Here is a 26,714-nt window from a genome sequence, read left to right as displayed (position 1 = left end):
CCTGCAGCACCACATTGGGTAGTTTTGCCTAATGCCAAAGAGATGGGGTGCTCCTGAGAGTTCTTGCACCCCAAAAATGCATTGAGGGTCCCCCAGGAGGGATCAGTGCCTGGTCTCAGGTTGCTGCTGGCTCCTTGCTCCTGCAGTGGCACCCACCACTGGCTCCTCTGTGCTGCAGTCCTGGGACAACCCAGCACCAGTGGTCATCGTGGGATTCCCCTCCGGCAGCATTTGGGGTCCCCCTGCGAGCACAGGGAGGTGCCATCCCAGCTCCCTGCCAGCCAGCCAGCCCCATTCCTGCCACACCACATGGCCCCCCTTGATTAATCACAGGCTGGGGCTGCCGGCAGCTTATCTTGTGCTTTAATAGCTGAATAATTTAAAACTGCTGCTTGCCAGCATCTTAATTGCTTTTGTGTCAGGTGCAGGGCCAGTGGGAATGCAGAGTGGGCCTGAGAGGCTCCACATGGCCCATGGGGACACCAGCCTTGGGTTTCCCAGCCGGTGACTGTCCCCAGGGAGTGAGGCTTGCACAGGGAGTTTTGCTGGGAATGGAGTGAAGATGGCAGGCCAGCTGTCCCCAGTGATGGCTGTGTCTGCCCCAGAGCAGATGGGGACAGTGAGCACTCTGGGGAGCTCTGGGAAGTGGCTCATTTCTCTAGGGACAAGGGACAGCAGGGTGATGCTGGAGCCTTGTGGAAGTGAGGGAGTCAAGGGGATGTAGGAGAAGCTGAAAGCCCCCGTGGGTTTCTTCTTGGGAAGAGGCAGAGGGGACACACCTCTTCCTGCCATCACCTGGGGACACTGCAGTCCCCATCACCCCTCAGCCCACCCCCAGCCCCACTGCTCCCTCCACCCAGCCACGCCTGTCTCTGTGTCCTGCAGCCACCGTCATCCTCAACGAGCTGAACTGGACGCAGGCCCTGGAGGACGTTTTCATCGAGAACCGCAAGGAGGATCCCTCCCTGCTCTGGCAGGTCTTCGGCAGCGCCACCGGCGTCACCCGCTACTACCCCGGTGCGTGCCAGGCAGGGCTTGTGGCACAGAGGGCTGTGACCAAGGGCAGCCCAGGCCCTTCTCGCTGCTCCATGGGGAAAGCACCCCCCTGGGCCTGGTCTGACGCGTGCTCTGCCAGAAACCATTGGTCTGAGCTCCCTGCCTGAGCCTGCTGCTTCCTCAGCCCTGGGCATCTCTCTGCCCTGTCCCCCTGTTCCTCATCCGGGGACAGCCCTGCCTCACTCACTGCCTGCCTTCTCCCCACAGCCACCCCATGGAGAGCCCCCAATAAGATCGACCTCTATGACGTGCGCCGGCGGCCCTGGTAAGGGGTGCTGGGTGGGAGGAGGGTCCTGGCTGGGAGCTATCAGCTCCCTCCCCTTTCCATTGCATTTTGGCACTGGCAAAGGGACACCGTAACACAGGCGGGGGCATCTGAGCTGTGGCACTTGGCTCCTTCTCCCCTTCCCTCTTCCTGGCAAAGCGGAGCAGCATGGAGAGATAAATCCTTGGGTGCAGATGAAAGTGTGGAAAGAGCCCTGTGCCCCCTCACCACTGCCATGGCTGCTGGCACTTGATCCTGGCCAGCATTCCCATCCACATGAGATAACAACTGGCTTGGAAAACGTGAGCTGGGAGGATGGGGAGATGAATGGGCAGGCAGCAGCAGGCTGTGGCTCAGTGATAGCTGAGCAGCCGTTTAGCCCACACCAAGTGAGCCGGGGTTGAATGGGCTCCCCTCAGCCCAGCTGGAGGTGTTGGTGTGGCAGTGCTGGTTATCAGCTGGGGGAGCAACAGCCCCATCCTGCCCACACCTGCTGCCTGAAACTGCAGTCATGGAGAAGAGACTGGGCACAGGCCTCTGGCACATGTCCAGGGAGCCCTGTATCCTAATGGATCCTCCTCCTGCCCACATCAGGAGCTGCCCCCTCTCCTTGTCAGAAAATTAATGGCTCTGCTACTATGGTTAATTGCCTTTGATTGCTCACATTAATTATTAACTGTTCCCTGCTGGGGTGCCTGTGCAGGTTATTGCAGAGCAGGGACTGGAAGACTGTTTTGGGGTGGGGGCTGCTGATGTGTATGGAGGCAACTGAGCCCAGCTCTCTGCCCACTAACCAGGCTGGCCACCGGGTTGTCCACCCTGCCATGGAGGAGCAGCAGCACCCTCCATGCTGGGGGACAGCACACCTGGGGGGACCCTCTTTGGGGCCTTCTCCTGCCCTCAGTGGGGCCCCATGCAGGACACTGCTCCAGGGCCACGATCCTGGCCGCAGCCACGGGTGCCATTCGCCGCCTTCCCCTCCCCTGATGAATGGCCCCATTAGCCACAGCCGTCTCCTGCCGAGCCCAGGGTATTCATCTGAGCCGGGCAGCCGGAGATGGATGTGCTGCCACAACCCATTACGGGCAGCATCTTAGTTGGGCTCTGTGCTGCACCAGCAGCCCGGCCCCGGGAGCAGGGCAGGCTCCAGAGCCCCCTCGCATGCCGGCAGGGAGGAACCCCGTGGGCAGCTGCCTGTCCTCACCCCAGCACGAGAGGAAGCTGCTGGGAGATGCTGCACCCATGTCAGGAGAGCCCTATGTGCCAGCATCCTGCATCCCACCCGGCTAATCACTTGTAATTAGGGAACATCAGGCCCTGGGATTAACAATCAGAGCCTGCCCCTTCCCCAGTCCTCCCCAGTAGTGGTGAGTAATTGATACTAATAACACACTAATTAATTCACACGAGGCCCGATCCTGATCAAGCCAATAATGAGGTTCCCTTGGCCTTCAGCCAGGGCAGGGTCAGGCCTGCTGCAATGGCATGGTGAGGTGGGGCCGTGCGTGGCCATGTCTGGGGTGGGATGGGATGGGTGCTAAGCACTGTGCCAGCCCCTCCCACAAGGATGGCACAGCAGGGCTGGGAGCAGGACCAGTTGTTTCAAGGGGTGAGGAAGGGTTCCCTAATTGTTTTCAGTGGGGAAGATTTACGTAGTGTTATTATTTTTCCTCCTTGTAGCTAAAAATAACCTAATCAGCCTGGCCTTTGAAGCTACCAGGGGGGTAAATAGCATCTTAATATGGATGTGTGTGTCAGCATAATCAGCACGCAGGAAAGGGCCTGCGATGATGGAAGAGTTTAGCATTTAGAGCTCATTAGGCTGACACAGTGTGGAGCAGCAGTCGCTGGCTGTCTGCTGTGCTGTGCCACGGGAGCTGCGTCCTCGCTGCCACCTGCCCACGGCCACCTCGTCCCTGCTCCTTGCCGTGGGGTCACCACAGCCCTGGCTGCCCAGAGCTCCCTGCACAGCTCCCCAGTGCCTGTGCCCTGGCAGGGCTTCGCTCTTGGGCTGCACCCAGCAGAGTCTGGGTCCCCCTGAAATGAGTCGACCTTGCTGACCCCACTCTGTACCCCACAGGTACATCCAAGGTGCCTCCTCCCCAAAGGACATGGTCATCATTGTGGACGTGTGAGTACACGCTGGGGGCCATGGCTGGGCTTAAGCCAGGATGGTGGCACAGCTCCCCAAGATGCCACTGTCCCACCAGTGGCCACAGGGAAGCCGTGGGGGACAGCACGGCCCTGTGCTGCCTCGCTGCCAAGCCCCCAGCACCCCTGTCTCCTGCAGGAGTGGCAGTGTGAGCGGCCTCACCCTCAAGCTGATGAAGACCTCGGTCTATGAGATGCTGGACACCCTCTCAGATGATGACTATGTCAATGTGGCCTCGGTGAGTGGGGCAAGAAAAAGGGCTGTCCCCAGGCACCTCCCAGCTCCCCAGCACAGGAACCCTTTTCCCCCACACACACCGGGCTAAGGGCTCTGCAGACAGAAATACCATTTTTTGTCTTCTTAACCACCCATCTGCACATAAGCAAGGAAACTCACGCTCAGGGCTCAGGACACAAAAGCTGCCCCTATCGCGGGGCGTTTGGCAGAGATGTTCCTGCATGATCCCAGCCAGCCACCTCCTGTCACCAGCCGCTGGCACCCCATGGCTATGTCACCAGCTTGTGACCTCACGCAGCACAGTGGCCATGCCACCACATCTGCGTGTCCCTGACTGCCCCTCCCCTGTCTGGCCACCAGCACGGGCACTAATTAGCATGTCTGGCCTGGCTCTGTTCCTGGATCGCCGCTCCCCTAATGAATGGGCCCCATTGCCGGTAAATGAAGCTGTGAGTGAGAGGCAGCACCTGCTCCTGCTGCCAGCACAGAGCAGCACAGCACGGCTGCCTGCACAAGCTGGGGCTCCTGCAGTGGTCAGCACCCACTGCCAGCACCCACCCCACAGCTCAGTGCTGGATTTGTCCCTAGCCAAACTTCAGCCTCAGCATCAGCCCTCCCTGGGATGTGGGACACGTCTGGGTCACCTGCTGCCCATGAGAGCTGAGTGTGATGAGTGGTTTGTGCCTGCTGGTGTCCAGTCCCCTTTCTGTGACCCACTCCCCTCCATTTCACCTCGCAGTTCAACGAGAAGGCAAAGCCGGTGTCGTGCTTCAAGCACCTGGTGCAGGCCAACATCCGAAACAAGAAGGTGTTCAAGGAGGACGTGCAGGGCATGGTGGCCAAGGGCACAACAGACTACAAGGCTGGCTTTGAGTACGCCTTCGACCAGCTGCAGAACGTGAGCTGGGGCTGGGCCGTGGGTGGGGGACGGGTGCACCTGTGGGTGCTGGGGACAGTGGGACAGCTCCAAGTGCCTGGCTGCTGCCCTGTGCTGAGGGCTGCTTGTGCTCCTTCTCAATGCTGGGGGAGACATCCCACCTCCAGGCGTGCTGTAGCCAAGGTTTTGCTGGTGCTACTCCCCTCTGGGTTATTCAAAGTTAGCAGGGCTGGGTGGAGGGGCCAGACCCAACCAGACACCATGCCAGAGGCAAGATAAAGATGAATGGTGCTGTTAGGTGCCGAATGGCATTAGCCACAACATCATTACCCAGCTGGCAGTGTCCCTCCTGCCCATTCAGCCAGGTCACCCTCGCCCCAGAGAAATGGGCTGGGGAAAGAGGTGGGTTGGGGCTGCATCCAGCCCTGTGCCCAGCACTGCTGGCTGCAGGTGTGGCCTCAGGTGCCGTGTCTGCCCCACAGTCCAACATCACACGTGCCAACTGCAACAAGATGATCATGATGTTCACGGACGGCGGCGAGGACCGAGTGCAGGACGTCTTTGAGAAGTACAACTGGCCCAATAAGACGGTGAGAGGCCGTGGGTCTGTGTGCTGGGCTGGGGCAGCTCACCACAGAGGGAGATGGCTGCTCCAGCTCCGTTGCTGGCTTCTGCTCCATCTGCCTCATTGCCATCCTCCCTCCCCAACAGCCTGCTCCTGCATGGAGCCACTGCCCTGCTAATGGGTTTGTAGCTGGCTCCCACCTTCCTGTGGGACCCAGCACACTGTGGGATGCTGGGGAGGGAATGGGGCTGGTGGGCTCCCTGAATGCTGGCCCTGAGGGGAGCACACCCCAAGCATGGGGACAGGGCTGCTGGCAGGCAGGCGAGCCAGCAGGAAGGTCTCAGTTGCTGCTCAGGACCTGGAAACCTGTGGGGTGGGGGTGTTGTGGCCCGTGTATCACCCTCAGAGAGCACAGACCCCTCTGGGAGCAGTGATGCCCACAGCAAGGACCACTGAGCTGGGAGACTTGAGCCAACAAAGTGATGTGGGAGGGCAGGACTGGCTGGGGCCAGGCAGGGAGACAGGGACTCCCTTGCTGCCAGCACAGCCAGCACTTGCAGGAGTCTTCTGCCCACCTGCACTCACTCTGTGGGCCATGGCAGGCAATGCCACACTGTCCCTGGGGAGGTTGTCATTGGCTAGGTGCACCAGGTGTGGAAAACAAGGGTGCCCCAGTGGATGTCCCTCAGTGCACGCTCTGCCACAGGTGCGGGTCTTCACCTTCTCCGTGGGGCAGCACAACTACGACGTGACCCCGCTGCAGTGGATGGCCTGTGCCAACAAAGGTGAGCGGGGCTGGCAGCCAGCAGGCACGGGGGCTGCAGGCTGCTGGGCTCACCCCTCGGCTCCAGTGGGTGCCACTGCCAGCAAAGGCCTGGCTGCAGCCCTGCAGGGAGGGGCTGCTGGACAGCTGGATCTTCAGCTGCCTTTCTCTTTCTTTTCCAAGGTTACTACTTCGAAATCCCCTCCATCGGCGCCATCCGCATTAACACACAGGTACAGCCAGGAGCCAGGCAGAGCCCTCATGGGCTGCCCTGCCTGGGGGGGGTTCAGGCAGCCCCAGCCCCACTGGGGAGAGCCCACAGGCTGCAGTGAGTGTGGCAGCAAGCTGGGGAGCTGAGCTGAGCCCTCAGCCAGGCCCTGCGCTATTAAGTAATTCATCTTCTGCGGCTCCCCACGGACCTGCTGCCTTTTGAGTGACTAATTATGAAACATCAGGCGTTAATCAGCACAGAGCAGAGCTGAGCGTGGGCAGGGAGTGAGGGTGGGCAGAGCCAAGCCTGGCAGAGCTGGTTGTGTCTGCCCCACACCTCCTCTCACTGCCTCTTTTCTGCCCCTTTTCTTTATGGGATGTGCACGAGGTGCCGTGAAGGCAGGTGATGAGGGCAGGGCTGGGCTGGCATTGTGGCATGGGGGCTCTCTCCCCACCCAGAGATCTTCCTTGGCAAGGTGAGACAGGAAGAGGGAAACCTGCCCCAGGAGAAGATGGCAGCCAGGGAGACAATAGTGACATGGTCCAGGCATGATGGAGCAATCCCAGCCCCTGGAATGGCTGGGGGGCTCTGGCTGGTGCTGCCTGGGGAGCCCCTGCCCTGCCAGTGCATGGCCAGTGGTGAGCAGCACTTGTGTGCATCTTAATGGGCCTGCAGGGGTCCCAGCTGGAGCCAGTGCCCAGGTTTGGTGGCTGCCAAGCCCCCTCCCCAAGCTCCCCCATTAAGATTCCTGGGGTGTGCTTAGGGACAAGGGTGTCACCGGGCTGGAGCAAGGAGACCTCTGTCTCCCACATCGTCCTTTCCCGTGTCCTGTGTCCCTGCAGGAGTACCTGGATGTGCTGGGCAGGCCCATGGTCTTGGCTGGGAACCGAGCCAAGCAGGTCCAGTGGACCAATGTCTACCAGGATGCCCTGGTAAGGACCCCCCAGCCCTGGGGGGCAGGGAGGGACCCCCAGCCCAAGGGTCCCATACTGCCCCAAGGGGCACATGGGTGGGGACCAGCCCCAGGGTGCAGTTTGGGACACTGATCCTGGGGTCCCACAGAACTCCAGGGTGCGGGTGGACAGGGACACCGGCCCCAGGGTCCTGCACAGGACATGCCCATCTCCCCTGTCAGGGGAGTAACCCCCCCTCTGCTGCCCACCCCCAGCCCTGGGTCCTGGGGCAGTGAGGGGCTGTGGGACACCATTCTGTGCTTGTGCAGGGGCTGGGCCTGGTGGTGACAGGAACTCTGCCAGTGTTCAACCTGACGGAGGACAGCAGTGACAGGAAGGTAGGAGACTCTACTGCCTCTGGGAGCCCTGGTGGGGCCACTGTGGGGAGGGGAAGGTGCCCTGGTGATGTGTGTGTGGCTGCAGGGGGGACACAGGCATCCCTGGGGTGCTGCCTGCTCTGCACCACCTCCCTGCAGTGACACTGGGGTGACTGCCGTCCCTGGCACCCACAGTTACCTTGGCTAGCTCTGACATTTCAGCTGGGACAACTGACAGCTGAGAGCCCCTGGGGGGTGCAGTGTCACTGGGGGCTGGTACATCCCCCGCTGTGCCCCTGCAGTATCCACATCTGACCCACACGTCCCCAGAAGGAGAAGTGGTCCGTCCTGCTGCTTCCCTGTCCCTGGGCTGGTGGTGGCAGGTGACAGCACTGGTCCCACCCACCTCCATCCTGCATTTCCTTCCAGAACCAGCTCATCCTGGGCGTGATGGGGATCGATGTGGCTCTCAACGACATCAAGAGGCTGACGCCGCGTTACAACGTGCGTGGGGGCCCCTTCCCCTCTGTCCCTGCCCTGCACTGCCTGATGCTGGTGTGGGATCCCTCTGATGGGAGCCCCAAGCTGTGCCCCAGCAATCCAGAGCACCTCCAGCAGCACTGGCACCCAGCAGAAGCTGTGGGAGCAGGCAGGCACTGGGACAGGCAGCAGAGCAGGGATCAAAGCTGCATGGTGCTCTGGGACTCAGTGCAGAGGCAAAACCCTTGTAGGGTCAGCAGGGAATAAACCTTACAGGCCTGGGGAAAGGAGCATGGGAAAAATCCAGAGCCAAACTCTCACCCTAGAAGTGGCAGATTGCACTGTCCTGAGAATAGAAATGAATGGATGGAATGGGCTGAGCCCTGGGGGGTGACATGGGTCGAGCTCTGCCTGCAGAGGTGAAAATGAATGGATGGAATGGGCTGAGCCCTGGGGGTGATGTGGGTCGAGCTCTGCCTACAGAGGTGAGGGTGGTGACACCAGCACAGTGTGTCATGCCACAGAGCCACCTGGTCAGCCTCACCCCTCCTCCTGTCCTCCTGCAGCTGGGGGCCAATGGCTACGTCTTCGCCATCGACCTGAACGGCTACGTCCTGCTGCACCCCAACCTGCGGCCCCAGGTGAGCAGGGGCCCACAGGGGCAGCAGCCCTGGGGATCAGCCAGGCCCTGGGGGCTTTCCAGGCTCCTTAGGACTTAGTTGTGGGGCTTGTGATGAGTTAGTCTGGACTCAGCAGTGGCTGCAGGAGCCCTGAGCCCTTCCCTGGCTCTCCCTTTCTTCCTGCAGATCATCAATTTCCGTGAGCCAGTGACGCTGGACTTCCTGGATGCTGAACTGGAGGATGAAAACAAGGAGGAGGTGAGCAGAACAGGGACAGCTTCTGGGACACAGGCTGGCCCCCTCATCTGCAGTTGCAAAGGGCACTCAGTCCCTCCAACCTGCCCTGCAGAGAGTCTCATCCTTAGAGTCCTGGCACAGCTCCCATGGAGCCACAGTGGGGACGGGAGCTGGGTCACTGTCCCCTGGGTGCTAGCACGATGGACCTCCCCAAGCTGCTCCCCCTGCACCCCATGGGTGCCCACAGGTGCATGGGCAGGCTCTGTGGCACTCAGTTGACTCCTCTGTGTCCCACAGATCCGGAGGAGCATGATTGATGGGAATGATGGGCAGAGGTTCATCAAGACCCTCATCAAGTCCCTGGACGAGGTAACTGCAGGGGAGGGGGTCACGGCTGGAACTGTCACTGTGCTGAGCACCCAGAACCAGCAGTGGGGATGAGGGGCTGTGTCTGGCACCGGGCAGGGAGCCAGGGCCCTGTGGCACTGTGCCAGCAGAGCCCTGGCAGTGCCCAGCCCTGACTGGCCACCTCTGACCCACAGCAATACATCGACGAGGTGTTCCGGACCTACACGTGGGCTCCCATCAAAAGCACCAACTACAGGTGAGTGTCACAGCCAGTGCACCCAGACTGCCCTGCACTGGCTGCACCCACACCAGCACAGGCCTGGGGGCTTGTGCCTGCAGCTCCCAAAGTCCCCGAGGCCAGCAGGGATGTGTTCCACGGGCTGTGAGGTTGCAAATGCACTGCCACGTTATTGCTCACGGGCAGGGATGTGCTGGAAGGGTGCTCCTGAAGGGGCTGCCTGCCGGTGTTAGGCACTGTAGAGCTTGGACACAGCCCCCAGGACTCCAGACAGGCTGCAGGGCTGGCATGCAAGGGGCCAGACAAGTGACACATCTGCCACCTCCTGTCTGCCCAGGCAGGGGCTCGTGCAGGTCCCTGCCTGCTCTAGGGTGGGTGACAGTGACATGTGCCCACGCTGCAGCATAGGCAGTGTCTTTAGAGCCAAAGGACAGCAAAGTTCTGCATTTTATCACCCAGTTTGCACCAGTTTGGACCAGCAGATGTGTAAGAAAGACCCTGACATCGTCATTTCTCAACTCATGCTGCCTTCATCCTGGGAGGAGCCTTGTGAGCCCCTGTTGCCCAGTGTGCTCTCCTCCTCCTCCTCCTCCTCCTCCTCACCACCCAGCTCAGGAGGGGCTGGCAGGAGTCACAGCCACTACCCACTGCTCTGCAGCAGAGATATTTCCTGGGTTTGCCTGGGATGCCGTCAGCACAGGGTGCCACCAACACTGAACAGAAAAAGCCACCACCCTTTTCCTGACTCCTGTGGCTTGGGGTGCCACCAGCTCTGCTGTGCTGGCTGCAATGCCCAGACTGTGCCCGTGCTGCCAACACAGACAGGGTTATCTGAAGGGCTGCTTTAGGGGGGAAGCCCAGATCCAGTGGCTCTGGTGCAGGTGTTACATCCGATGAGAGTCAGGAATGTGGTCCTTGCTCACTCCTGACAGCACCTGGCACAAACACTGTCACCAAAGGCCAATGGCCACTGCAGCTGGCATCAAGGAGTCCAGTTCCCTCTAGCAGCATGTCCTGTGGGTTAAGCAGCCCCAACACCACCTCCTGCTATCTCCTTTCCCACCCTGTCCCGCTCCCTGCATGCCAGACTCCTGGCTGGCAGATCACTCTTGTTCATGACATATCTGACTTCTGGTGCCTGTAGAATGGTTGTCATTGGTTTCTCCAGTCTGGGAAGGCTTTGTCCCTTCTTTCATGGGCTGTGTCTCTTTGTGCCTTCCTCCCTCACAGGGATGTTGTATTCCTCTTCCACATTCATCCCCCTTAGTTCCTGGGCTCGCACATCCTGCCCATCTCAGCCCTAGCTAGGCAGGTGTGCCAACTTCTGTGACCATGTGTTCCCTCAGCATTGCCCTGGGTGCTCTGGGCATGACCCTGGATACCCCAGGATGACCCTGGGTGCTCTGGGGATGACTCTGGATGCCTCAGGACAGTGCTGGCTGCAGTTCCTGGAGAGAAGGATGCAGCAGGCTGTGCAGGAGGCCAGTGGGGCTGCTGCCTGCCATCTCCTGGGTCAGGCTGCTGCCAGCAGTTCAGGCAGGAACTGGGAGCTGGCCAAGGATTCTGGGTGGGTGTAAAGCCTTACTCCAGATGTCTGCTCTCCCTCTCCACAGCCTGGGGCTGGTTCTGCCTCCCTACAGTACCTACTACATCCAGGCCAACCTCAGCGACCAGATCCTGCAAGTGAAGTGTAAGTAGCCCCTGGCTCTCCCTGCTGCCCTCTCACACTCCCCCTCACCCCACTCCAGCCCGTGGCTGTCGGGGGGAGAAACACAAACCAAAGGCTTGGGAAAGGTCATAGGGATCACTGTGAGAGGCAAAACAAAAACTAGCGCTAAGAGAGGCGTTGAGTAGAGGTGAGCACACAGAGGGAGAGCGAGCTGCCTGCCTGGGGTGCCCCGGGGCAGGGTTTGGTCCTTTGGCTCTGCAGCCGAAGCCCCAGGCCGGGGCTCAGGCAGGCGAGGCAGGGAGGTGCTCCTGCTCGCCTCCCGGGGACGAGGGATGCCGCTGTGGCAGCCAGATAATTTGTGAGCTGGGGAAGTTTGCATGGATCTCTTTAATTTCCTTTGGTTTATTACGATACTTTGGTTTCAGTTTAAGCCATTTATTCTTTTTATGAGTTTGGTTTCGGTTGGTTTCGATTTTTGTTTGGAATTAATCTGTGTACGTGTGTGTTAGCCTGGCCCCCCTTTCTCTCTCTTTCTCTTTCCCCTGACCCCCAAGCCTTTTCCCCACCTCAGGTCCACGCTGCTCCCAGGGACCCTCTCCCCATGGGAGAACTGGACCCTTCCCCTCTCCCCTCCGGTTCCCCCTGTTTCTCCCCCTCGGCCGCCCCAGTGGCCCGACCCCAGCCCCACTCCAGATCCAGCCCCTGCACCCCCTCCATCCATGGGCAGGAGCCCTGTGTCCCTGTGGGGACAAGGCCAGGCTGTCCCCATCCCCGGGAGGGGGGATCCCCCCCATCCTCCCCAGCTCTGCCCACCGTGCCGTGCATGCCTCCTGACTCAGTGAGGACATTTTGATATCAAGACTGTTGCAACTGTTTGCTACTGATTCTCATTTTCCTTTGGAGTATTGAATATATATCTATATATTTCTCTAGTTATATCTTTGCATTTTTTTTGTTCTTATTTCACCGTGGCCTTTTCTTTTCCTTTTGTTACTGGGTTTTTCTTATGCTTTCTTTTCTTCATGTCGTTTTTTGCAAGAGGTTTCCTTTTGGTATGATTATAGTGCACAATATTTTTATTCAAACGTCGATTGAATAAAATATTGTTTGTGCCCCCCTTCCCCCTTTCCACCCAACCCCTTTTTTTTTTTGTTTGTTGTTTTTTGTTTGTTGTTTTTCTTGCTTTCTCTCTATGGTGGATTCACACAGTACCAAACATCAAAATGAAGGGCAAGTATTTTCAGTCTCAGACCACTCACCTTCACCACCCCGTCCCCTGCCCCGTGTCCAGTCCCCCCCAGCCCCCTGCTTGCCCATCTCCCTGCCCGTTTGCCACGCCGAACCTGCAAACCGCCACCAACTCGCCCTTCCTCCCTTCTCCTTCTCCTCTTCCTCCTCCTCTCCTCCAGTCCCCCCCCTTTATTTGAAAGCAACATGTCTTGTTCTGTTCATGAGAGCTTTGTCACGAAAATCCCACTCCCTCCCTGCGCATCACTCCCAAACCCGGTTCGATATCGTTCAAGAGCCGATCTTGTATGAAACTGCCGTTTTCGATCCACGAGGATTTTGTAGCTAGTTGGATGCCCTGCTCTTCCTCCCCAGTGCTGCCCCTTCTTGCTCCTCTTCTCCCGCTCGTCTCCTCCAACTCCTTCTCCCCCTCTCCTGGCTCCTTTGCTTCCTCCTCCCCAAGACAACTCAACCTGAAAGGGATAGGGCTGTGCAGGGAGCGGGGGGCTGTGGGGCGGGTGCCCAAAGGTGGCAGGGATGGAGGACAGGTGGGGGGCCCAATCCACCGCTGCCATCAGCCTCTGGGACAGGCTTTTTGGGGAAAGCCTACAAGCAGGAACCCTCTGCAGAGATGGGATGGGACCACCTGGGCAGTGCCTCCCAGCTGCACAGGTGACAGCGAGCCTGGCCCAGGGGCACGAGGGATGGCTGAGCCCAGGGGGGCCACACTGCCAGCCCCCACAGCTGCTCGGTGGCCGTCCCCCCTGCCCTGGGGACCAGCATGGCATGGTACAGTGTACTGTACCACTGAAGGTACAGTGTCCTGGTGCTGTCTGTGCCCCTGGGAGCAGCCAAGTTTGAGCCCAAAGTCCCACCAAGGCAAGCCGAAGTGACAGTCGGTCTCCCCCTGCAGTGGAGCAGGACATCACCCACGTGACACAGGATTTGGCCCACATTCCCTCAATGCCAGAGGGGCCTCCTGACCCACAACTCCCGCACAGCCCCACAGTGGGCCAGGGGACACCCGGCACACACGGTGCCCATGGGACCTGCCACCACTCTCCATCCCACACAGCCCCCAGCACACGGCACCCACCAGCAGCCTGCCCGGCAGCACCCCCTCCCTGGCACAGGCAGGGAAACGGCTTGGGGGGGCACTGCAGCACAGGAGGGGACCAGGGCCAGGCGGGCAGGACAGTGGGGAGGTGGAAGTGTCACCCTCAGCCCTGTTCAATCAGCCTTGAGTTGCCTCCTCCCAGCGCCCCTGTGATGGCAATGCTGATGGACCAAGTACGAGTGTTTGTACTCCTCTTCCTCCTCTTCTTCCTCTCATCGGCTTGTACCCAGCCCCTGCCTCCAGCCCTCAGAGAGCAACAGTCCAACCTCTGGCTGTGCCGTGCAATGCACCAGGAGCTGGCGGGAGGGCAAGGGGGTGGCAGTGCCCGTCGTGGGGGAGATGTTGTCCCAGGGGTGTCCCATAGCACCCCTCCGTGCACCCCCTAACCCGGCTCGCCCCCACGGGCTGAGCCCTGCATCCTCTGTCTCTTCTGCCGGGGGCAATCCCAGAGACACCCCAAAGCTGCTGGGCTGCACCCCTGTTAAAGCAGAGCGCGCTGGCGGGCGAGCGCGGATCCCCGTCCGCACTGGGGTACCACCGCCCCGGGGAGGGAGGGGACACCGGTGCCCGGCAGCGGGGCCCGTCAGCGCATTGCACGGCCCCGCAGCAGGGCGGGAGCCTCTGGTTGGACTGTCCTCGGCAAGGTTCCCCTCTGGCCATGTCGATGCCTGAAAACTCCCTTTATTTTTTTTCTCCCGACAACCGAGTGTTCTGGTGATCCTCCTCCGGCCAGGAGCGAAGCATGTGGTTCCCTGCCCTCGCCCACCACCCCTCCCCCGAGAGAGAGACGTCCCCCCGCCCTCCCGAACATGCATATATATATATATACATGTGCGCACATATATATATGTGTGTGTGTCTGTGTGTCCCTGCGTACGGCCGCGCGCACGCACCGCGCGCCTTCAGCCCGCCACCGAGCAAATTCGAGCCGAGATGGGCAAACCTCTCCTGATTTGGCTCTAACCTTCCTTCCCGTGCGGTGCCAGCAACAGCAGAACGGCCTTTTCCTTCCTCTCTTGTTAGCAAGAGCAGCAAATGCCTTTTTCTTTTTTTATTTCTTTTTTTGTTCCCTCCCCTCTCTCTCTCTCTCTCTCTGTCCGTCTCTCTCCCTCCTGGCCCTCGGCGCCCCCGTCCCCGCTCCCCGCCGGATAACCTTCCCTTTCTGTTGCAGATTTTGAATACCTGCTGCCCAACAACTTTGAGTCGGAGGGACATGTGTTCATTGCTCCCAGGTAGCTTTGCGTGTGCGCTTGCCGAGGTGTGCATCCGCCCCGGCCCCGCTGCCGACCCCACCATCGCCCCATCCTCGCCTCATCGTGCCTTGTCCCGCTCCCCGTGCCCTGTGGCTGTGTGTGTCGTGTGCCCGCTCGGCCGCGGGGCTGCCGCCGGGACCCCGGCCCCGCCGCGCCCCCCGGTTGCATCCAGCGCAGTCTATCACAGTATATATGCACCCGGTGCAGCCCGACCTCTGCGCGTGCATATATAGGTATAGTTTCTGAAAATCCTGCCCAGCGAGGGGCCGCCGGCGGCATCATACAGTCGTGCTGGCTGCGGGGGGGAGGCAGAAGGAGGGGGAGGTTTCGGCCCTAATTTGGAATGCCCAGGGGGTTTGGGGGCTTGAGGAGAGCGTAGCAGCCCCTTGACAGACAGACATGCCCCCTCCCCTGGGCCATGCCGCCCGGTCTTGTCACCTAGCGGGGATGCAGGGCCATCCTTCAGTGGGTTGTCTGGGGAGCCCCATGGCTCTGCCAGCACCCCGCCCTTCCCGCCACTACAGTGCAGTCTCTGACCAGCCCTAATTAACATCACCAGCTAATCACCTATCTGCTCATAGGTTGTTATAGCAGCAGAACGTCCTGTTAGGGGACGTTTTGCCAGTGCAGCTTTTGGGGATTGCAGTGGGTTGAGGTCCAGCACGGGCACCCCCCACCCTCCCGACCCACAGCAGTACTCACTCACACCAGCGCTGGGTGAACCCGCCCGGAATGTGCAGTCACTGTGCAGCGCTGGCTTTTTGGGGAGCTGAGTCCCCAGGCCCTCTGCTGGGCAGCGGGGGTGGAGTCCAGGACACACGGGAGCCAAAGCAGAGCGTGAATGAGAAACAGGAAAGCTGTTATTGAAAATTGCCCGTAAGCACTCCGAGAGCATGGACAGGGAGGGGATGCCCAAGGCCCGAGGAGCGGGGCTGCACCCACTGAGGCTGCAGTGCCGGGCTCAGTGTCCGGCGTGGGGCTCTGCAGACTCTGCAGCTGGAGAGAACAGCGGGTGTGGAAGTCAGGACGAGCCCTTTGGTAAGCCCGGAGCGGCTCCTTGCTGCGGGGAGCTGCCCGGCAGGGGCAGGGGCAGGGAGGAGCCGTGTGCCGGGGCATGCCCGGCACCCAGGGCGACTGTATGATCTGCCGCCGGCGCTGCCGCGCCCACGGGCCTCTGGAAATTTTCAGAAACCGTATATCCCCGTCCCCCGTGGGTGTGTGAGTACCTGTATCTGTGCGTGTCGGTGGAGATACTTAGGTGGCTGTTCCCCCCCGAACAGGGGTTGAGGGGCCGGGCCGAGCTGGGCAGGGTGCCTCACCTTTTTCAGCTGCCCTGTGGGCATGCTCCCTGCCACCCTTTGCTCCACTTGTCCTCTGAATGACAGAGCTTTTGGCAGCTTGGTGGAGGGCTTGTGAGTGGGGGAGCCCTGAGCACCCTGGTACTATTCACAGCCACACCCTGGTACTATTCACTGCTGAGGACAGGAGGCTCTTGGCACACTGGGGTGGCACTAACCTGTGCCACCCAGTCAGAGTCTCGTGGCGACCACCAGGTTACAGCTGTCCCTGGCCTCGGTGGGGCTGGGACTCTGCGCTCAGGGTGCTCCAGACTGCCTCAGGGACATGGCACCCACCATACTTACTGCCTGTCCCAGGAGTGTCCCAGGGCCAGTGATGCCCTTGGGCGAGCACCCATCTCTGCCAGCTGGGGCTCAGCCAGCACCCAACCATCTGTGCAAAGGGCCTCGAGTGCCTGCCTGCTGCTGCCAGTGCAGCTGTGGAGAATCCCGAGGCAAATCCCTGCTGGCACCCACAGCGGAACCCCAATCCCTGGGTGCTGCAGGGGCAGGGCAGGGTGGGCATTGCCCCACAGGTAAGTACGGTGTCAGAGACACTGTCTCTGTGTGGACACCCAGTCCCACCAGTAGCCCCAGCAGTATGGGGAGAGATGGACTCGGTGTTGTACCGTTCTGGGCAAACCAGGATCCCTCAAACCTTGCCCTGGCAGAGGTGACAGCACCTCAGTGCCTGTGGCAGTGACAGACCTGGTGACTGGTGTGACGCTTCTCTGGTGGCACTGCAGGCAGCAGGGGCTGGGTACCAGGCAGTCTGCAGAGATGCCCACAGCCAGTTCCCCTGGCGGGGTGACACTCCCAGGAGTGGTGGCACGTCACCACCATTGTGTCCTGTCAAGCCTGGGTGCTGGCAGCACAGCCAGCACCCACCCCGCCGTCCCCGGGGCAGAACTGACCTTACCTTTTCCATCCCCACGAACGACAAACCTTGTCCCCCAAACCCCAGAGAGTATTGCAAAGACCTCGACTTGTCGGATAACAACACCGAATTCCTGGAAAACTTTATTGCCCTCATGGAAAAGGTGACCCCAGACTCCAAGCAGTGTGAGTAGCTGGGATGGCTGCTGGGGGGCTGCTGGGAGGTCAGGGGTGGAGGGGGATTCAAGGGGAGATGGAGCAGGGGATAAACTGTGCTGGGGTTGGGATCCTGGGAGCTGCTGCACAGTGGGTGCTGGGACAGAACTGGGCACATGGGTGGCCCTCATGGGGTCAGCTCTCACCTCCTCCTCCTCTCCAAGGCGACAACTTCCTCCTGCACAACCTAATCCTGGACACGGGTATCACACAGCAGCTGGTGGAGCAAGTCTGGAAGGACCAGGACCTCAACACGTAAGTGGAGGGGAGATAGCCTGGGGTGGGCAGCACTGTCTTGGGACAGATGAGGATTGGGATGGGCTGTGGAGGCAGGGGCAGAGCAACACCCCACTGATGGCTGGTACCTGGCCCCTCTCTTTGCAGGTACAGCCTCTTGGCTGTCTTTGCAGCCACCGACGGGGGCATCACCCGTGTCTTCCCTAACAAGTGAGTGTCTGCCCTGCACAGTGATGTGTCTGCTCCTGCTGGGCCATCTCTGGGATGACAGTGATGGCCCAGGGATGACAGTGACAGCCATGGCTGTGGCTTCTCCCTGCCAGGGCTGCAGATGACTGGGAGGAGGAACCGGAGCCCTTCAACGCCAGCTTCTACCGGAGGAGCCTGGACAACAAGGGCTACATCTTCAAGCCACCCTACCGAGATGGTGGGTGCCAGCTCAGGGTGACAAGGTGTGACCCAGGCTAGCACTGGCTCCATATGTCCCCTGATGTCACCCCTGCCTTCCACAGCTGGCTACCGGGGGCTGGACCTGGAGAACAACACCATTGGGATCCTGGTGAGCACCGCCGTGGAGCTCAGCATCGGGGGCAAGACTCTGAAGCCCGCAGGTAGGCAGGGAGCTGGGTGCCCTGGTGCCAGGCTGGGGGGTCCCTGCAACCCCTCCAGGCTACAGCTCACCCTGTCTCCCAACTGCCCCAGTGGTGGGGGTGAAGCTGGACCTGGAGGCCTGGGCTGAGAAGTTCAAAGTGCTGGCAAGCAACCGGACAGACCGAGACCAGCTGGGCACCCGCCGGGTATGTCCTGGGGCTGGCACAGCCAGGGAACAGGGCAGGGAGGGAGCTCTGCTTGTTGGGGGCACTGCTGGGACATGCTGCCTGTGGTTGCAATGGGCTTGTTCCTCAGGGTTCCTGTCCCCAGCCTCTGGGGACACCACCCTGCATGTCCCCTTCTGGCTGGGAGGACATCTCTGGGGGGATGACCATCCTGCTAACCTGTCCCTCTGCCCTGCTTTTGGTTGACAGTGTGACCCCTCAAGCAGCTGTGAGATGGACTGTGAGGCCAACAACAAGGTGGGTGGTGGGCAGGGGTGGGGGCAGCTGGTGGGGGTGTATGGACTGGCTGGGAGAGGTCCCTGTCCCCTGCTTACCCAGCCTCTGCACCCACCCTGTGCCCTGCTGCTCCCCAAGCTCAGCCAGACCCAGCCCACCTCACAGGGATGAAGGCCTGGGGTTGCCCCATGGACGGTGGACCCCTTGAGAGAGCTGTTAAACCCCCAGGGTGGATGGTGTCTCCTGCTCCCTGCACCCAGCATAGGTGCTCATGGCACTGAGATGCTTCTGAGGCTTGGGGACACTGTGCTGGCCACCCTGCCTAACAGCCTGGTACACCCCCCTGCTGGTCCTGCCTTGCCCTGGGCATGGCCAGGCTTGGATGACACTGCTCTTCTTCCCCAGGACCTCATCTGTGTCCTCATTGATGATGGGGGCTTCCTGGTGCTCTCCAACCAGGAGGACCATTGGTACCAGGTGAGGGTGCCCGCAGCTCTCCTGGGCATGGATGCCAGCGAGGAGCTGAACCCTTGAGCTCGTGGCCGTGACACAGCCCACTCGGGTCCCCTCCAGGGGAGTCCATGCCAAGGTGGCATTTGAGTGCAGATTCGGTGTTCCCATTTCAGGTGGGCAAGTTCTTCAGCGAAGTGGATGCCAACCTGATGTCTGCCCTCTACAACAACTCCTTCTATGCCCGTAAGGAGTCCTACGACTTCCAGTCCGTCTGTGCCCCCGAGGCCCCCAGCAACACGGGCGCGGCGCCCCGCGGCGTCTTCGTGGTGAGCACCCACGGGGATGGTGCATTCCAGCTGGTCTGGGAGCTCAGGGACTCAGGGTATGTCCCCAGTGCCCCTCATGGGCACCTGCTGGCTCATTGCCCCCTCTTTACCCACAGCCCACTGTGGCCGATCTCCTGAGCCTCGCCTGGTGGACCTCGGCCGCAGCCTGGTGAGTCCTGCCATGTCCCCTCCCTGGGGCCATTCCCGCTGGGGAGCAACACTGGGGTGTCCTTGGGGCTGGGACACCTGAGTGGCCACGCCTTGCTTCCCCAGGTCCCTGTTCCAGCAGTTCCTGTACAGCCTCACCTACAGCAGCTGGTTCCAGACGGGTCAGTCCTGGGAAGCTTTGAGCAGGGGGTGGGCAGGGCTGGGGGGGTTGGTGGCCTTTGGCCCACAGCGCTGTGCTGGCACAGAGGAGGTGGTGGGGGACGGCATGGAGGCCAGGGAGACGAGCTGCATCATGAAGCAGACCCAGTACTACTTCAGCACCGTCAACGCCACCTACAACGCCATCATCGACTGCGGCAACTGCTCCAGGTGGGTCCATCCCTGCTGTCCCACCCCTGCGCAGGGCTGGGGACACCCCCAGGGCTGCCTGTGCCAAGGTGCCCGTGCAGCAGCCTGTGTGGGGGCAGTAGGGGATGCTGTGCAGCATTTGGGGGGACTGTGATGCCCGGAGGGGAGGACAGAGAGGAACAGTGGTGTCCCCATGGGCTGTGCGTGATGGAGTCCCCAGGGATCCTCTGCGTGGAACCAAGCCCTGAAGGCCATCAGTGCTGAGCCCCTGGGCAGCCCCTCAGCATGGGGATGGGCAGGGAGGTGGAGATGAGGATGGGGATGGAGGCCAGGGCAGGGAATGGGGAGGGGGACAAGGTTGGGAACGCGGACAGGCATGAGGTTAGGGACAGGGATGAAGCTGGGGACAGGGATGGGGAGAAGGACAGGGACAATGATGAAATTGGGTCTGGGGAGATGGGTTCAGCAGGGCTAGCAGCTGGGGGGGACTGGGGCAGAAGGTGAGGGGGGATCCCACTGCCTTCGCACCCCCAGGCTCTTCCATGCACAGAGACTGGCCAACACCAACCTGCTCTTCGTGGTGGCTGACAAGCCCCTCTGCAGCCAGTGTGAGTCTGTCAAGCTGCTGCAGGCAGAGGTAAGAGGTATCCTTTGATGTCTCAGCTGCATCCCACTGGAATGTGGTGGCAGCGAGGTGGGGGGACATATAGGGTCTGTGGGACAGGCAGCGGGGCAAGGACCTGTGGAGTTGTGGAGTTTGGCAGGGGTGGAGGGAGGTGGCTCGTGGCCAAAGGGGCTGGGGGTGCCCTACAAGCCCCCACTGCCCTGTTCCTGGTGGTTTCCTTGACCTGCCAAGCCCCCCCGAGGGACCCCAACCAGTGTGAGCTGGTGGACAGGCCCCGCTACCGGAAAGGCCCCCACATCTGCTTCGACTACAATGCAACAGTACGTGGGGGCAGGGGCAGCAGGGCTGGGGCAGTGGGTATCCTGTGGTGGGGGGGAGCAGAGCCATGGGGGGGCCCCTGGGGGAAGTTTGGGTTCCCCCTGAGTGGGGATTGGAGCCGTGGGGGAAATCCCAGGAGAGCAGAGCTGAGGGGTTCAGCCCTGAGGGGGAAATGGAAAGGGGAGTGTCCCCCCTGGGAGGAACAGAGCCAAGAGGTGTCCCCCAAGGGGAACAGAGCCATGAGGGGATCACCCAGAGGGGTGGGGGGACCCCTCTGATGGGGGTTTGGAGCCCGGGGAGAACAAGGGGGAGGGCTCAGGAGCCCTGGGGTATTCCCTGGGGAGGTCACAGCTATGAGGGTCCCTTGGAGCGCAGTGCCCTCCTGGGGGAAAGTGCGGGGGTGCCGGGGAGAGCAGCACCGGGGGGTCCCGGGCTGTGCTGCAGGCAGGAGGCTCTCGGGCCGCAGGGAGGTGGCAGATGCCCCTGCCAGGGCCGTGGGTGCCCCTGGGCTGCCGAGGCACTGCTGGGGGTGCCCCACGGCCCCTCTCTTCACCCCCGCAGGAAGATACCTCAGACTGCGGCCGAGGGGCTTCCTTCTCCCCCTCCCTGGGGGTCCTGCTCTCGCTGCAGCTGCTGCTCCTCTACTCCAGCACCAGCCGGCACCCACTGCCCCCGGCCGCCTGCCTTTAGCCCCCCGGCCGCCCCCGCCAGCTCTCTTTTCTTTCAACTTCCATCTCCATGCTCCTCCCCGGCCCGGTGGAGCGGGAGCGACGTCCCCTCCGCCGCCTCGGGGACCCCCGGTGCCGCCCCGCTCTCCCCGCCGGCCGCAGCCAAAGAAGAGCCGGGTGCGGGGGCAGGGGCTCCCGGCAGAGCGGGGACCGGCACGGTGCCCCGGCGTCGCGCCCTCCCGGCCACTCGGACTTGGAAAAGTGGCGTCGGTGTCCTCCGCCCGCGACCCCCCCATCCACCTCGCCTATTTTTTTAGCCTGAAGATTTTAAAGCAGATCTTTCTACATCGAGTTTCCAACATTTTCACCTGGAGACCGGCGGGGTTTATTGTCAGCAACGAGGACACATGGGAAAACAAACAAAAAAAAACAAAAAAAGAAAAAAAGAAAAAAAAGAAAAAAAAAAAGGAAAAAATGGGGGGGGGGAAGGAAAGAAAAAAAAAAAAAAAAGAAAGAAAGGACTTGACTGTGCGGGTCAGTATCATTTGTTCTGGCGGTCCCGGCCCCAGGGCGTGAGGGGCAGCTGCAGCATCCCCGCGGGCCCATCCCTCGGGCTGGGGCTGCGAGCGGGCAGGGACAGCTCGGGGACAGTGGCCTTTGCCGGGCACCAGCGAGCCCCGGCCGCTGCGCTGGGCTCAGCGTCCTTGGGCACAGATACTGGGGTGGAAAGGAGGGGGGAAATGTGTTTTGTTTCTTTTCCGTTCTGCAGATCACTGTGAATCCTGCCCGCTCACCCCGCCCCCGCCTCCAGCCCTGCGCGGGCTCCCTGCCCTGCCAAGGCGGCCGCGCTGGCCGGGCCGGGCTGCCCGTCCCCTGGGGACATGCCCCGTGTCCCCGTGTCCCGGGGGTCACGCCCACGCCCCAGCGTGCTCGAGTGCCAAGCGGAGCCGGCGGTGCCACACGTCCCCAGAAGCGCCGTGCCCGTCCCGGGGGTGCGGGACAGGGGGTGGCCCCGCAGCGGTGCCGGGGCTCACACCGGGGCATCCCGGGGGGGCTGCCCCCCAGTCAATCCGAGCAGGGGACGGCGCGGCTGCTCTGCCCCGCTCCCCTCAGAGCCCGCTGCACCCCACAAACGCGGCCAGGAGAGGTGCGGAGGGGCCCGGAGCGGGGTGACAGCTGTGACACCCGGGGGGCCACCCCCGCTCCCGGCAGTGCCGGGGGTCCCTGGGCAGCCCTGGGGACCCTCACCCCCCCGGGGCACCCCGCTCAGAGCCACCCCATCGACCGGGTCCAGGGGAGCCCCCCCGGCATGGCCACCCCGGGGGGGCTGGGGAGGGCGCCAGGCGCTAATTAGTGCTGGGTTAATTAATGGTCATTCTGCTTGTAGCTTTTTCAGTGTGTGTTTGGTTACTGTCTCTGGGAACCGTGTTTGAACAGATGGCTCTGTGTTACCGGGAGTGTGTGTACTTCTGTAGTCTAGTTAGGTGCTCTGCCAGAAAACCACCACTATACATACCTATAAATATATACATATATAGTCTATTTTAAGTTAAAAACCAATGAGACGAATGGGCGGCGTGGCCCCGGGCCCCCCGTCCCGCCGGGGTCACCTCCTGCCCTGTCCCCACCCAAAAGCTTCTCTCTGCTCATTCAAAGGCATTGGGTTTTTAATTGATTTTCTTTAATTTATTTAAAAAAAAAAAAAAACCAACAAAAAGACAATTTGTAAGATATCGTGCGTGTGACTCCTTGTAAAATATTTTCAAATGGTTTATTACAGAGACTCAGTTATTAAATAATGTTCATATTTTCACTTCACAGGCAGTGGCTGCATCATTGCCCGGGGCCGTGGGCACGGCTGGGGGGGCACAGCATGGGGGGGGCACAGGATATCGGGGGGCTGCTGCCAGGTGGGACACTGCCCTCAGCTGCTGCACCTCGGGGGGCAGGGACACGGGACAGGGACCCCGCAGAGCCGTGGGCTCACGGCAGGGCTGGGGCACAGCAGGGGCTCGGCCCCCATCCCCCTGTGTCCCCGCAGGACCGTCACCCTGCCCACGCCCCACTCCATGCCCGTGTCCCCGCACCCGTGTCGCCCTGCTGCAGGGGGTCACTGTCCCCTAGTGAGCTCCGTGTCCAGCCCACCCGTGTCCACATCCCCCTCTCCCGGGGTTTGTCCCCCATGTACGCACCCCCATGACCGTGTTCTGCCACCTCTCCCCCACGTCCCGCCGTGTCCCCCTGTGTCGGTGTCTTCCCCCCCGTCTCCCCCACGTACGTGTCGCTCGTTTGTCCCATGTCCTCCCGTTTCGGTGTCCTCCCATGTCCGTGTCCCCCCGTGTCCCCCGGCCGTGTGTCCGGTGTCCCCCCGCGCATGTCCGTCTCCCCCGGCCCGTGTCCGGTGTCCAACGTGGCCGGACTACAAGTCCCGACGTGCCTCGCGGCGCCCTGGCCCCGCCCCCACGGCAGCTCCTCCCTGTCGCCCCGTTCCGCGCATGCGCAGCGGCCCTGTTTGTCCGCGCCCGGCCTGGCCCAGCAGAGGGTCCGAGCGCGGCCTGGCCCGAGGCGGCGGCGGCGGGGGGACACACCGGGGCCGGCCGGGGGCTGCGCGGGGCAGGCGGGCGGGTGGGGCCGGGCAGCCCCCGCGGGGCCGCCCCGTCCCGCCCGCGGGGCCGAAGATGCGGCGGTACCTGCCGGTGGCCCGGCAGCACTTCCTGGCGGCGCTGGCCGGCACCAGCGTGGTGGTGAAGTCGCTGAGCGCCGCCGTGGTGCTGCTGTACCTGCTCTCCTTCGGGCTGGACACGGCCTACGGGCTGGGGGTGACGCCCGGCTACCTCCTGCCCCCCAACTTCTGGGTGTGGACGCTGCTGACGCACGGGCTGGTGGAGGAGCGCGCCTGGGGGCTGGCGGCCAGCCTGGCCACGCTGGGGACGGCCGGGCGGCTGCTGGAGCCCCTCTGGGGCGCGCTGGAGCTCCTCGTCTTCTTCGCCGTGGTGAACATCTCCGTGGGGCTCCTGGCGGCCCTCGCCTACTTCCTCACCTATGTGGCCTCCTTCCACCTCCACTATCTGTTCGCCGTCCGCATCCACGGCGGCCTGGGCTTCCTCGGGGGGGTCTTGGTGGCCCTCAAGCAGACGATGGGGGACAGCACCGTACTGAAGGTGCCTCAGGTCAGAATGAAGGCTGTCCCCATGCTCCTGCTCCTGCTCCTGGCTCTGCTGCGGCTCGCTGCCCTCGTCGAGAGCAATGTACTGGCCTCGTACGGCTTCGGGCTCCTCTCCAGCTGGGTCTACCTGCGCTTCTACCAGCGGCACAGTAGAGGCCGCGGAGACATGAGCGACCACTTCGCCTTCGCCACTTTCTTCCCCGAGATCCTGCAGCCCGTGGTGGGTCTGGTGGCCAACCTGGTGCACAGCGTGCTGGTGAAGGTGCGCTTGTGCCGCAAGACCGTCAAGCGCTACGACGTGGGTGCCCCGTCCTCCATCACCATCAGCCTGCCGGGTACAGACCCCCAGGACGCCGAGAGGAGAAGGTACCCCTGCCCTGCCCTGCCCTGCCGGATCGTGTTTAGGGACAGCGAGGGTACAGTTTAAAATCCAGCCGAGGAGGAGGGGGGAGATTTAGGTGCAGGAGGGGTCTTCTGCATGTGGTCTGCCACGGAGGTGTTGAGGAGCATTTCAGGGAGCTGGTGGGACATTATTCTGCTCTTCCAGATATGGAGCAGCAATGGAAAGGCAGGGGAGACCCTGGGAAAGGGGCAGACAAGGTTAGGGGTCCCTGCAGAAGAAAGGGGGACAGTCTGGGACAGTGACAACCCGTACTCGTGGCAGCCTTCCACCAGTTCACCCTGGCCCAGGGGAGGGCAGTGAGTCAGCCCCACACCCCAGCCCTCCAGCACAGCCAGCACTGCCCTTCCTGACTTCTGGCAAGAGGGTTTGGACAGGGTGCTGGCACTCCCTTTTCCGTGCCCTGCTTTATGCCTTATTCCCCATTCCCGGAGCTGCCCTTGTGCTGACAGCCTCCACGTAGCACGTAAACTCCGTGTGAGCAGTCCGGGAGCCGGAGTGGATTTCTGTGGAGCAGTCCCAGGCACTCCAGGTCTTCCCCAGCACTACTCACCCTTTCCTGCTGGGGAGGAGCCAGGGACTGACTGGCACAGTGCCCGTGGGGCAGAGCCCTTGACCCGGGGTTAACCTGCCCACGTGCCCTTGTCCTGCAGGCAGCTGGCCCTGAAGGCTCTGAACGAGCGGCTGAAGCGAGTGGAGGACCAGTCAGCCTGGCCCAGCATGGAGGATGATGAGGAGGAGGCGGCAGCAGCAGCGAAGGCTGACAGCCCACTGCTGCCCGAGCCCGGCACGGCCGGGAAGAGCCCTGGCCAGGAGTCCAACCTCATCAGCTTCCAGGACGCCCCGTCCCAGCTGTGAGCGGCCCCCTTCCCGCCCTGTCTCCGTTGGAGAGCTGCTAATCCCCCTCGCGTCCCCCGGGGGCGGGGGCTCCTCCCGGCACAGGCAGGGGGATACCTCATTCCAACGCTTCGCTGCTGCTCGCGGCCAGCACCAGGCACCCGGGACAGTGACACTGCCACCACCGTGAGGACAGGGATTCCTGGAGCCACTCCCTCAGCCGGGGCAGGCCGTGGAGTCGTTGCAGGTGGCGGGGGCTGTTCTGGGAGAGGGACACGGGGCTGATCCCTGCCCCAAGCCGCTGTGCTGGCCCTCGTGGGATGGAAGTCAGCTTCTCCTCTGTGCCAGGGCTTGGCCAGAGCACTCAACACTTACTTTCTCCTTTCTGAAGGTAGTTTTGTCCTTAATTGAGGCAGTGAGAAGGCTCGTGGGTTTCTCTTCCAAATGTCTTTCCCCTGGGGAGCCTCCCCCAGCCCCGGCAGGAGCTTGCCAGGGCCGGTGAGAAGTTTGTTGGGTAGGAGGGGACGGGACACTGGGCAGGAAGAGGCCACCCGGCCCCTCATGGTGGTGCTCCAGCACTGCCAGCTCCAGGCTTTGCATGGTGGGGATTCTCTCCTCCTTCCTCTCCTGCCCCCTCCCCCTGCGAGGAGCTGCTGCCCTTGGCTGCTCCCCAGCTAATCCGTTTGCCAGATTACACTAGAAGCTGGAATTAATTTTACAGTGGGACTCTAGCTGCTTCCTCTGGCAGCAGGTTTTCTTTCCTGCAGGTAGAATATGGGCTCCCCCTTTCTTTTCCCTCCCTCTTTGTTGATGGAGTTTTTTTCCTGGATGGAGAGGATGCTCCGTGTGACAGCCTCCACAGCTCCTGATCCAGTGGGCAATTCCCAGCCCAGGATGCGGATCAGCAGTGTTACGATTATTTTTTTAAAGGACCACATGAGAAGGTTTTGTCAAATGGGAAGAACACAGACATTTGGGTATCAATAAAGAGTTCTTTGAAAGCGCTGGCTCCTGCAGCAGAGCATGGGCAGGGTGGGGGACCTGGCCCCGAGCAGCCCCTGGGGCTTTCTTCCCAGGTGCTCCCAGCAGGGAGAGATGTCTG

The 26,714-nt window shown here is 61.7% G+C and overlaps 2 protein-coding genes across 3 annotated transcripts in view; both read left to right on the top strand.

Annotated features, from left to right (window-relative positions):
- CACNA2D2 (calcium voltage-gated channel auxiliary subunit alpha2delta 2) overlaps positions 1 to 22,890 on the top strand; it is a 211,585-nt gene extending 188,695 nt beyond the window's left edge. The window contains exons 7-39 of one of the 2 annotated variants that reach the window (XM_041425942.1): positions 886 to 1,017; positions 1,264 to 1,321; positions 3,402 to 3,452; positions 3,612 to 3,711; positions 4,450 to 4,608; positions 5,070 to 5,177; positions 5,859 to 5,937; positions 6,099 to 6,148; positions 6,969 to 7,058; positions 7,349 to 7,417; positions 7,826 to 7,900; positions 8,443 to 8,517; positions 8,683 to 8,754; positions 9,031 to 9,102; positions 9,276 to 9,337; positions 10,933 to 11,009; positions 12,198 to 12,218; positions 14,504 to 14,564; positions 16,887 to 16,984; positions 17,179 to 17,269; positions 17,399 to 17,461; positions 17,575 to 17,678; positions 17,764 to 17,862; positions 17,954 to 18,048; positions 18,277 to 18,324; positions 18,709 to 18,780; positions 18,930 to 19,082; positions 19,199 to 19,251; positions 19,356 to 19,411; positions 19,496 to 19,619; positions 20,133 to 20,242; positions 20,455 to 20,543; positions 21,103 to 22,890. In XM_041425942.1, the coding sequence (XP_041281876.1) occupies positions 886 to 1,017; positions 1,264 to 1,321; positions 3,402 to 3,452; positions 3,612 to 3,711; positions 4,450 to 4,608; positions 5,070 to 5,177; positions 5,859 to 5,937; positions 6,099 to 6,148; positions 6,969 to 7,058; positions 7,349 to 7,417; positions 7,826 to 7,900; positions 8,443 to 8,517; positions 8,683 to 8,754; positions 9,031 to 9,102; positions 9,276 to 9,337; positions 10,933 to 11,009; positions 12,198 to 12,218; positions 14,504 to 14,564; positions 16,887 to 16,984; positions 17,179 to 17,269; positions 17,399 to 17,461; positions 17,575 to 17,678; positions 17,764 to 17,862; positions 17,954 to 18,048; positions 18,277 to 18,324; positions 18,709 to 18,780; positions 18,930 to 19,082; positions 19,199 to 19,251; positions 19,356 to 19,411; positions 19,496 to 19,619; positions 20,133 to 20,242; positions 20,455 to 20,543; positions 21,103 to 21,231 (2,795 nt within the window). In that variant the 3' untranslated portion in view covers positions 21,232 to 22,890. The remainder of the gene's footprint in view (positions 1 to 885; positions 1,018 to 1,263; positions 1,322 to 3,401; positions 3,453 to 3,611; positions 3,712 to 4,449; positions 4,609 to 5,069; positions 5,178 to 5,858; positions 5,938 to 6,098; positions 6,149 to 6,968; positions 7,059 to 7,348; positions 7,418 to 7,825; positions 7,901 to 8,442; positions 8,518 to 8,682; positions 8,755 to 9,030; positions 9,103 to 9,275; positions 9,338 to 10,932; positions 11,010 to 12,197; positions 12,219 to 14,503; positions 14,565 to 16,886; positions 16,985 to 17,178; positions 17,270 to 17,398; positions 17,462 to 17,574; positions 17,679 to 17,763; positions 17,863 to 17,953; positions 18,049 to 18,276; positions 18,325 to 18,708; positions 18,781 to 18,929; positions 19,083 to 19,198; positions 19,252 to 19,355; positions 19,412 to 19,495; positions 19,620 to 20,132; positions 20,243 to 20,454; positions 20,544 to 21,102) is intronic. The other variant, XM_041425943.1, reaches the window with a different exon arrangement.
- An 829-nt stretch (positions 22,891 to 23,719) lies between these two features.
- TMEM115 (transmembrane protein 115) lies at positions 23,720 to 26,613 on the top strand. The gene is made up of 2 exons (XM_041425603.1): positions 23,720 to 24,741; positions 25,429 to 26,613. The coding sequence occupies exons 1-2, from the start codon at positions 23,888 to 23,890 to the stop codon at positions 25,631 to 25,633; spliced, it is 1,059 nt and encodes a 352-aa protein (XP_041281537.1). The 5' UTR covers positions 23,720 to 23,887; the 3' UTR covers positions 25,634 to 26,613.
- Positions 26,614 to 26,714: the final 101 nt, after the last annotated feature.

Source organism: Onychostruthus taczanowskii, unplaced genomic scaffold, assembly GCF_017590055.1.
Source record: "Onychostruthus taczanowskii isolate IOZ18803 unplaced genomic scaffold, ASM1759005v1 scaffold9, whole genome shotgun sequence".
Lineage (NCBI taxonomy): Eukaryota > Metazoa > Chordata > Aves > Passeriformes > Passeridae > Onychostruthus > Onychostruthus taczanowskii.
This window is presented reverse-complemented; position numbering and strand designations above follow the sequence as displayed.